Source organism: Brassica napus, chromosome C4 (genome assembly GCF_020379485.1).
Source record: "Brassica napus cultivar Da-Ae chromosome C4, Da-Ae, whole genome shotgun sequence".
Lineage (NCBI taxonomy): Eukaryota > Viridiplantae > Streptophyta > Magnoliopsida > Brassicales > Brassicaceae > Brassica > Brassica napus.
The window spans coordinates 17,308,265-17,319,107 of NC_063447.1; the positions used below are offsets into that span (position 1 = coordinate 17,308,265).

General features: G+C 39.5%; 1 protein-coding gene and 1 non-coding gene across 2 annotated transcripts; one reads left to right on the forward strand and one right to left on the reverse strand.

The window, feature by feature from the left end:
- Positions 1-4,339: 4,339 nt before the first annotated feature.
- LOC111211066 lies at positions 4,340-5,890 on the reverse strand. The gene has a single exon (XM_048755546.1). It carries the CDS (start codon positions 5,888-5,890, stop codon positions 4,340-4,342), a length of 1,551 nt encoding a protein of 516 aa, XP_048611503.1.
- A 571-nt stretch (positions 5,891-6,461) lies between these two features.
- On the forward strand, positions 6,462-6,568 carry LOC125586552. The gene has a single exon (XR_007323089.1). It is a non-coding gene; the product is annotated as a small nucleolar RNA R71 (small nucleolar RNA).
- The last annotated feature ends 4,275 nt before the right edge of the window (positions 6,569-10,843 follow it).

The window sequence follows — 10,843 nt, forward strand, 5'->3', positions numbered from 1 at the left end:
TCATGAATTGATTGATAATATGATTTCAGATGCCGAGATTTGAGCCCTTGGATTATGTTGTCCTAAATCTCTCTGGAGATAATTATCTAGAATGGGCAATGAACACTTCAGTTGTCCTAAAATCGAGAGGACTCGGAAGGAGTATCATTCAAGGTGATTATGCAACTAAAAGTGAAAAGTTAAGAGCCATAATAATTATGCGCCATCATCTCACTGAGGATCTAAGAAATCAGTACCTAAATATTGAGAATCCTCGTGACCTTTGGACAAAATTAAAATCCAGATACACAATGGTGTTATTACCAAAGGTCAGGCATGAATGGATGAGTCTCAGATTCCAGGACTTTGAGTCTGTGGATGAATATCATTTTGCTTTGTCCAAAATCGTTTACAAACTGAGACTATGTGGTGAAGTGGTAACAGAGGAGGATTTACTGGAAAAAACCTTCCTCACAACCGATCCAAGAGATCTATTGTTACAACATATCTATAGAGAAAAAGGTTTCACCACCTATAATGATCTGCTCTCATGCCTAACTAAGCAGAGTAATCAGTTGCTAAAAAGAAATAGTGAGATGAGATATCCTGAAGCAAATAAGACTGATATGGATCAGGATGAATCCAAGGCAGTCGTGTCCAATGTAACTGATGGTGTGGCCGGCATGTCTATTGACTAAAGAAAGATCTCGACATGCTAATTGTGTTTTAAGTCTTTGATTTGTGTTTTGCTTTAAACCTAATTGTCATTCACGATTTTATATATAATAATAGAATTGATTTGAGTTCATTACTATTATATCTTGTCTGATCTTGCTTGATAATGTGAATGATTGATAAAGAAATCGCCTAAAAGGCATTATGGTACTGTATAGTAGCCTAGTAAGAAATCTATTGCTAAGACATTGCCTAAAGGGCATTATATACACCCAAGAATGTATGACCCATTGAGTTAATATGGTTTCCAAATAGAAACAATTGGCGGCAAAAGGAAACAAGTTCCTTCAGATTTAAGAAAGAAAGAAAACGCCTAAGACCCTTTTAAGAAAGTAGTCAAGACTATACTGATGCAGGACTTTTCAAGGGTCCAAGATCAAATCAATGTAGTATAAAAGATTATCGAACCAATCCTAGGTGATTCTAAAGCAAAGGGAATGCAAGTTCATGCTTAAGCTAAGTACGATCCGGTTTTAAAGATGGTATGAACTAAGAACTAATAAGCTAATGCAATAAAGTAATGATCTTTCTTTCTGAATTTGAAGCAAGAGGACTCATGGGGCTAGGCATTTGATCTCGGATGATGTAGATCCAATCTAAGGGTGGCAAGGTATCAATCAAACACTTTCCTTATGCCTAGACACTAAGCTAAACAAGTTCTATCTCTAGATGAATGTTCTTTTGGTAAAGCAACTCAAGCATCTAATCTCTTAGGTTGAATGTTACTAAAGAAAACATGGAGAACAAGTCCAATAGCAATCTTAACTCCTTTAGCAACTAATCTCTTAGGTAAAGCAAGCTAAAAGCATTGAAGAGTTGGTTCAGACATTTCATCATACACCTTGTGGGCAGGAAATGCCTAGAGATCTATTTTAGTATGATCAAGACTAAAATAGCATTGAGAACCCTCAACAGGCAAGAAAACAAGTAAATCTAACACTAAACACCCTATATCTTCTCTAATCACCCTTAATCACCCTAGCCCATGAATCCAAGATTAGTCTACTCACTAATAGACATGAATAACCCCAAAACCATGGATGATTCAAGGTTAAACATGATTAGAGAGCAAGATAATCAAGCAAAGATAAGAAATTATGATCAAGGTTAGATTTTTTTTCCAAAATGGTCTTTGATTTGATAGATAATAAGATAAAATCTCAACTTTGGGATTACAAGAGTATTTATATGTCCTTGGAAAATCTAATGGTTTCCTTTAGAAAGTCTAAAATACCCTAAAAAGATGTCTAAAATCGCAAAAGTAAAACCCGCGACTCGGGTAGAAGTCATCAGTCGCAACCCGCGTCGTCCATCCCGCGTCAGCTCCTCGTCCAGCTTCTGGTGAGGCCACCCGGGTAAGCTAACCCGCGTCCATCTACCCGCGTCGGCCCTCTCGTCCATCTTCCTCTTCTCGCGCCCGGGTAAGAGTTTGTCCAACCCGCGTCAGGGTTGATATGCCTCCAGTAAATCGATCGTAACTCCTCCAATACAGATCCAAATGACTTGAAACCACTTCCATTGGAAAGCTAACTCAATTTACTATGTCTTCCAAAAATATTAGCAACAGAAGAGATCTTTAAGACCTCCATCCATGATCATCTTTCACCCTTTTTCACCACAAATGTTTCTAAACACCTCCAAGAACTCCATAGCACACTCTAGCCTCCAATAAAAACTCATGTATGCAAAATGGACCCTAAAGATGCCTAATTCCTAATCTACGTGATCGTTATGTACAAGAAATGATGGTTAAAACAATGTAAATATGCCAGATATCAACTCCCCCACACTAGTCATTTACTTGTCCTCAAGTAAACTTTTCAAAAACTCAAGAAGGAGAGATATAAAAATGGGAGCTTAGCCAAAAGAAACACTTTCTAGCCTTCAATATGACATCCCAAATAAAACATAGCAAATAGCATGAGCAACTCCCTTATTATACTCTAGCTTCTCTAGGCCTATCCATACTCTTATGCCTCTACTCAAGTTGCAATACTCATCAACTAACAAGTTCCTTCAACCAGCTCTCACATTGATTAACACACACACACACAAGGTGAATTCTCACAAATGGGCACATGATCTCAATCATTTGGCTAGGTAAGCAATGGTCTAATATGAATGAAAAGAAGGATTCAAATGTTATTATTCCAAGGTGGTTATCACTCAAGAACAAGGAACTTGATCATTATGCAAAATTTATCTTAGATTAGAAGCAACTCATGCATACATAGATTCATTTTCATCATTCTACCATTTTACTAAGTGATTACAAGTTCTACCCTTTTATCATCATCTCAAAACCAAAATAAAATCCACTCACATCACTCGCCCAATGAACAACTCTCTTTTTCTTTTGACTCAACCAACTAGGGACTTTAATTCATTTTCTTTACAACACTTAACTCTAACTCTTTCTCATTTCCTTCCCCACTTTCTCTTTGATTCTTTTTTCTCTTTTTTTTTTTTTTTTTTTTTTTTTTTAAGGGGGAAGGTTCTTTTGTACATAACCTAGAGCTTCATATTTTCTTTTTCTCCCTAGAGTTTTCTTTTCTAATGACACTCTTTTATTCATCTTTCTCATCTTTCTCACTCTCCAAACCCAAGATATTAACATTTAGAACACATAAAACCCCTCTCACCATCCCCAAATGCTAGCTCATTTTGCTAGCAAGAGATGAGAACAAATCTATGTCGCCTCCAATACTCTCAAGATTTTGCACATGACAAGCTATAAAAAGAGGCCTCACTCATGCAATTCAATGTTTGGTCTCAAAGAATGGTTAGGGTTGTAGGGTATGGAGTGCCATTTGGGTTAACAAAGATTGGTATAATGGAATAAGATAACCCAAATGTGTATGAGATCCATGATCAAGTATGCAAGTGCCCATATGCAAGAGAGATTAAGTTCATTCAAGCCAAGTTCAGTTTGGAACTGATTTTAAGAACAATGCCAATATCAAGCAAGCAAACAAGTTTTAAGAAGAGTTTTCAAGGCTCGAAGCTTACAAGTTTTTTCAAAAGATGCTTAAGCTACTTGATAGGTTTAGCTAGGATGTCAAATTGAGTTCTAGACATGTGTTCTTTACAAGGTTTCTCCCAATGCATGAATGCAATCTAAATGCTTCTAGACTCAATCCTAAAGATGTAAATGATGCAACTAAATGCTTATTTTTGTGATTTTCGAAATTTTTCTATTTTTGTGGATTTTCTATGCAAATAATTATTCACAATGCAATGCATGAGACTTAATAACAAGTAGACAAAACAAAACACAATGTGAGATAGTAGACTCTCCCCCAAACTTACTTCACACAGTCTCTTGTGTGAGAATAAGCTCAAAGGAGAGATCTAAGGAAAATACATAAACATGATAACTTACAAAGCTAGAATGCACTTACTTGAAGTTGGCTGTCATAAGAGAAGAGAAATGAGGAGGGAGGACTTGTTGTCACCTTGGAATTTTTGACATGACCTTTGGGAATTTTTTAGAATTCCCCCAAACTTGTCCCTAAGCTTATTCAAACACACTAAAGCAAGAAAAAGATATATACAGAGGATACCATGGGACTTACTCCCAAGTGAGCTTGTTTTATGTCTCTAGCTTGACTTTCCTTCCAATTGGCTAATGAAGAGGAGGATCTTTCCCACCTTCAAGAGTGATGGTGAGGACTTGAGAGAGAAGCTCTTGAAGCTTGATTGGATCATCTTGGAGCTGTGAAGTGATGATGGTTTTTGCACTTGAGAATGGTGTAGACTTTCCCTTGCATTTGATCTTGTACTCAATAGCTCCATCCTTGAACTTCATTGGGTGAAGAGTAAGAGTATGTGGCATTATATCAAGAGGTGGAGGGTAATGTTCTTTCATCGTCTTATTTTTGCCATGAGCAGCCTTTGTGGCTCTACTCACCTCCTCCTTTGTAGCATTTTCCAAGTGCTCATCACACAGCTCTTTAGAGGACTCTCCAGCAAGACCTTCTTTCTTAATACCAACCCCTTCAGCCTTGGTCTTCTCAATGGAGGATGCTCCACAAGTGATTGTTCCACAATACTCAGCAATCATCTTTGGTGATTGTAGTGGATAGGAGACATCTTTGTTCACATTTACGAGTGTGACCTTCTTGTTGGCAAAGTCTATGCAAGCTCCTACTGTTGTAAGGAATAGAGTGCCAAGGATCAATGGGACTCTCTTCTCAGTTGCCATCTTCAGAACAGTGAGGTCTATAGGAATGGTGCGTGCTCCAATCTTCAAAGGGAAGTCCTTGATGAGACCAATAGGAGTTGTAGAAGAGGAATCTCCAAACTGTAGGGAAGATGTGTTTAGCTCCATGCTCTCAATCCCTAGACTCTTCATTATCTCTTTTGAGATCACATTCACACTTGCACCAGAATCAACAAGAGCATCATTAAAAGTGAGCTTACCAAGGTAGCAAGGCAAGGTGAACATCCCTTGAGACTCAAGCTTAGGGAGGGACTTTGGAGGGATTGGTGGATCAATCTTCGTAATGGAGATGTCCAAAAGCTCGGTTACTTCAGCTTGGTGGTCTAGAATGTCATTGATGAGCATCATCTGGACATGAGCTTCACGCATACCCGAGATTTCTGGAAGCCTGACCCCAACATCACTAAGATCTTTCCTGAACTTGGAGAGCACCTTCTTCTGAGCTTTGGTGAGAACTCTTTGGGGGAAAGGGAGCTTATCATAGGGTGATAGCTCAACCACAGTGGCTTCCTCTAGCTTAACCTTTTTCAGCTTGTTGTCAGCTCTCTTCTCAACTTGTTTCTCAGCCTTGTGCTCAGCTTTTTGCAGATTCATTGCTTCAACCTTCCTGGCAGCGTCCTTCACAATCTGTGCTTCAGCTGTGGCCACAACAAATCTCTTAACTTCCCCAAACTCAGTTCCAAATACCAGTCTTCCAATCTCATCCTCCCCTTTCTCATGATCACTCAGCTCAATCTCTGGAGAAGTAGTGGAGAAGACAACATTGCAAGACTCATTGGGGTTCTTTTCTGGTTTCCCTGGTAGAGACCCCATTGGCTGCTTGGAGGATGAAGGCATAGAAGCAACTTGAATCTCCAAAGCCTTGAGACGAGAGGCAAGTTGCATGTACTTGTTGTTGAGGTCAGAATAGTTCCCATCAATCTTTGCATGGATGTTCTTGAACTCATAAATCATGGTCTTCTCATTTCTGGCCTGAAATTCCAAGAGTTGCTTGAACATAGAATCCACACTTGAATCTTGAGCATGAGCTTGAGAAGAGCTTCCTTGAGTATGAGGAGACTGGTCGGCTTGGTAACCTCCTTGCTGATTGTTCTAGAGTGGTCTTTGCTGGTAGTTGTTTTGGTACTGAAAGTTGGGCTCTTTCTTGTACCATGTGCCATTAGCATTGATGAAGCACAGCTCCTCTTGGCCTTCTAAACCATCAACCTCATTGATCACTGGAGGTGCCTCTTGTTTCTGGTCACCAACAAAGTTCATCTTCTCCTGCTTAGCCTTTTCTGCAAGGAGTAGATCCAACTTGGCTTGGAGAGACTTCAGCTCTTTCCTGGTGTGCTGATCATCACCTCTGTTGCTTCTATCATACTCCTCACTGTAGACTGAGTCACTCTAAGCTATGTTCTCCACCAGCTCCTCTGCATCTTCTTCAGTTTTACCCAAGAAGAAACCATTGCTGGCTGTGTCTAGTCTGCTCATGAACTCTGGAAGAGCACCTCTGTAAAAGGTACTGAGCAAACTCTCCTCGGTGAAGCCATTATGTGGGCATTGAGACCAATAGCCCTTGAACCTCTCCCAAGCTTCACTAAAGCCCTCTAGGTTCTTCTGCTGAAAGCTAGAGATCTCATTCCTGATCTTGGCCGTCCTTGAGATAGAGAAGAACTTCTCTAGGAAAGCCCTCTTGCACTCATTCCAAGTTGTGATAGAGTCACTTGGAAGAGTCTTCTCCCATTGGTGTGCTTTGTCTCCCAAAGAAAAGGGGAACAGCTTGAGCTTGAAGGCATCTTCAGAAACACCATTGGTCTTGGACAAGCCACAATATTTATCAAAGTTGTACAAGTGATCAAAAGGGTCTTCAGCAGCAAGGCCATGATACTTGTTGTTCTCTATGGTGTTAAGCAGCCCTGACTTGTTCTCAAAGTTGTTGTTCTCCACAGCTGGTGCTCTGATTCCCAACCTATGACCATGAATGTGAGATTGATCATAGGCTCCAATGGCTCTAACTTAGCGCTGTGGATGCTGTGGTCTAAGATGATCAACTCTTGGATCAATGCCCCCTAGGGCATCACCATATTGAGGCGGATTCTCCATATCAAACCCCAACCTTTGCAAGCGAGCCTGTTGCTCTACTTCTCTTCTCTGTCTTGCAATCTCCCTCTCAAGTGCTCTAATGTCTTCAACTCTTGGAACTAGGTTTGTTGGACCTTTTCTCCTTGTGTTCATACACCTGAAATGCAAAGGGGGAAGAACAAAGAGAAGCAATAACACAATTAAATAAAAATTGACTTAGTCTCAAGCAAATGACTAAATCTCAATATCACAATCAACTTAGAATTCGGCAACGGCGCCAATTTTATGCAAGACTTTTCAAGGGTCCAAGATCAAATCAATGTAGTATAAAAGATTGTCGAACCAATCCTAGGTGATTCTAAAGCAAAGGGAATGCAAGTTCATGCTTAAGCTAAGTGCGATCCGGTTTTAAAGATGGTATGAACTAAGAACTAATAAGCTAATGCAATAAAGTAATGATCTTTCTTTCTCAATTTGACGCAAGAGGACTCAAGGGGCTAGACATTTGATCTCGGATGATGTAGATCCAATCTAAGGGTGGCAAGGTATCAATCAAACACTTTCCTTATGCCTAGACACTAAGCTAAACAAGCTCTATCTCTAGATGAATGTTCTTTTGGTAAAGCAACTCAAGCATCTAATCTCTTAGGTTGAATGTTACTAAAGCAAATATGGAGAACAAGTCCAATAGCAATCTTAACTCCTTTAGCAACTAATCTCTTAGGTAAAACAAGCTAAAAGCATTGAAGATTTGGTTCAGGCATTTCATCATACACCTTGTGGGCAGGAAATGCCTAGAGATCTATTTTAGTATGATCAAGACTAAAATAGCATTGAGAACCCTCAACAAGCAAGGAAACAAGTAAATCTAACACTAAACACCCTAGATCTTCTCTAATCACCCTTAATCATCCTAGCCCATGAATCCAAGATTAGTCTACTCACTAATAGACATGAATAACCCCAAAACCATGGATGATTCCAGGTTAAACATGATTAGAAAGCAAGATAATCAAGCAATGATAAGAAATTATGATCAAGGTTAGATCTTTTTTCTAAAATGGTCTTTGATTTGATAGATAATAAGATAAGATCCCAACTTTGGGATTACAGGAGTATTTATATATCCTTGGAAAATCTAATGGTTTCCTTTAGAAAGTCTAAAATACCCTAAAAAGATGTCTAAAATCGCCAAAGTAAAACCCGCGACTCGGTTAGAAATCATCAGTCGCAACCCACGTCGTCCAACCCGCGTCAGCTCCTCGTCCAGCTTCTGGTGAGGCCGCCTGGGTAAGCTAACCCGTGTCCATCTACCCGCGTCGGCCCTCTCGTCCATCTAACTCTTCTCGCGCCCGGGTAAGGGAACCCGAGTTGGTCCAACCCGCGTCAGAGTTGATACGCCTCCAGTAAATCGATCATAACTCCTCCAATACAGATCCAAATGACTTGAAACCACTTCCATTGGAAAGATAACTCAATTTACTATGTCGTACCAAAATATTAGCAACAGAATAGATCTTTAAGACCTCCATCCATGATCATCTTTCACTCTTTTTCACCACAAATGTCTCTAAACACCTCCAAGAACTCCATATCACACTCTAGCCTCTAATAAAGACTCATGTATGCAAAATGGACCATAAAGATGCCTAATTCCTAATCTACATGATCATTATGTACAAGAAATGATGGTTAAAACCATGTAAATATGCAAGATATCATATACCTATGTAATCTACTGATCAAAACTATACTACAGATCAGTATGGTAAGAGGCAAGAGCCGTGGTGATCATACTGATATATCCCACGAAAATTATGCACTTTATGGCCAGGTACACGGATTGCATGACCAATGAATCAGCTCCATCCCTAAGGTGTTCCTGATCGTAGACGACCTCAGCTTCCGTTCGCATCACAGCCAGCCCGTGTTCCCGATCAACCAGCTCACAATCCCGATCAGCCGCTTGCAAACCCGATAGGAAGCAGCTCGCGAACCCGATAGGAAGCAGACGCGTCCCGTCCCGTTCAGATCACATCCGACGACAGCCAGCTCGCGCCCGTCCGTGTGCAGCTCGAGGTTCATCCTTTCTCTTTGGTGGTCCGGTTTCAACCTTACAAACAAAAGTATATCGATTAAATCTAAGAACATAATGATCAAACCCTAAAACCCTAATCCATTATTATGGAAATCCTATGTTCTTGATCAAACCCTGAAATTGGTATAACCTAAAACTGATCATCTCATAATCACTAAATTGAAATCGATTCCCTAGAACATGATTGATTGTTTTATTGATTGTTATGATCTGAATTATGAAAACCCTAAATCTTGGAATCGAAAACCCTAAAACCCTAAAGCTTGAAATCGATTTTAAATTGTTCTTGCTTGATTGAATGATTGATGATCTGAGTTTTAAGATTAATAGATTGATTGAATCTCTAAACTAAAATCTTAAGGCCTTGAAACCCTTAACCTCATGTTGATAAAATCGGCCACTTAAATGTTTAAAACCCTAAATCTCGTTTTAAATTCCTAAAGGCCTTGAAACCTTAAATCTCATATTGCTTAAAATTTGAATGATTGATTTGAGGTTTAGGATTGATTACATATTGCATGAGAGTTAGGTTCCTAGATTACTCAGATTCTGAAACCCTAAAATCTAGCCGCATATTACCAACCTTGAAATTGGTAAACCCTAATTGATATGCAACTGAATGATAAGATTGAATGCATCTAATTGATTATCCTTGTTTGCATTATATTCTGTTGTGGCCATGTGATTTTGCTATGAACCATACCGAACGGCCGTGTGGCCTAACCATTCTGATGCATTGTTCATACTCGCGGCCTTGTGCCCTTGATAGATCACATTGTTTGCATCATGTGATTGAAAGCCGTGTGGCTTAATGCATCATAGCTTGGCCGTGTGGCCTAGAGAGACACCATATCTGAATGGTCGTGTGACCTTGCTTGCATATCTCATGAACCGATCTCTAGGATCGTTGTATCACATTACATGGCCATGTGGCCTAAGCATCACATATAGACCTTGCATTCTCGACTTGTCTCGCACCATGGTCGAGTAGTAAATTGCTTTGATCAAGAGACTTATGAAATCATATGCATTGATTATTTGAATTGGTTGCATGAATTCTAAATCATGAATTGATTGATAATATGATTTCAGATGCCGAGATTTGAGCCCTTGGATTATGTTGTCCTAAATCTCTCTGGAGATAATTATCTAGAATGGGCAATGAACACTTCAGTTGTCCTAAAATCGAGAGGACTCGGAAGGAGTATCATTCAAGGTGATTATGCAACTAAAAGTGAAAAGTTAAGAGCCATAATAATTATGCGCCATCATCTCACTGAGGATCTAAGAAATCAGTACCTAAATATTGAGAATCCTCGTGACCTTTGGACAAAATTAAAATCCAGATACACAATGGTGTTATTACCAAAGGTCAGGCATGAATGGATGAGTCTCAGATTCCAGGACTTTGAGTCTGTGGATGAATATCATTTTGCTTTGTCCAAAATCGTTTACAAACTGAGACTATGTGGTGAAGTGGTAACAGAGGAGGATTTACTGGAAAAAACCTTCCTCACAACCGATCCAAGAGATCTATTGTTACAACATATCTATAGAGAAAAAGGTTTCACCACCTATAATGATCTGCTCTCATGCCTAACTAAGCAGAGTAATCAGTTGCTAAAAAGAAATAGTGAGATGAGATATCCTGAAGCAAATAAGACTGATATGGATCAGGATGAATCCAAGGCAGTCGTGTCCAATGTAACTGATGGTGTGGCCGGCATGTCTATTGACTAAAGAAA

What these genes read in the sequence shown, in the direction of transcription:
- LOC111211066 (XM_048755546.1), bottom strand. Translation starts at nt 5,890, where the DNA reads ATGATTTATGAGTTCAAGAACATCCATGCAAAGATTGATGGGAACTAT.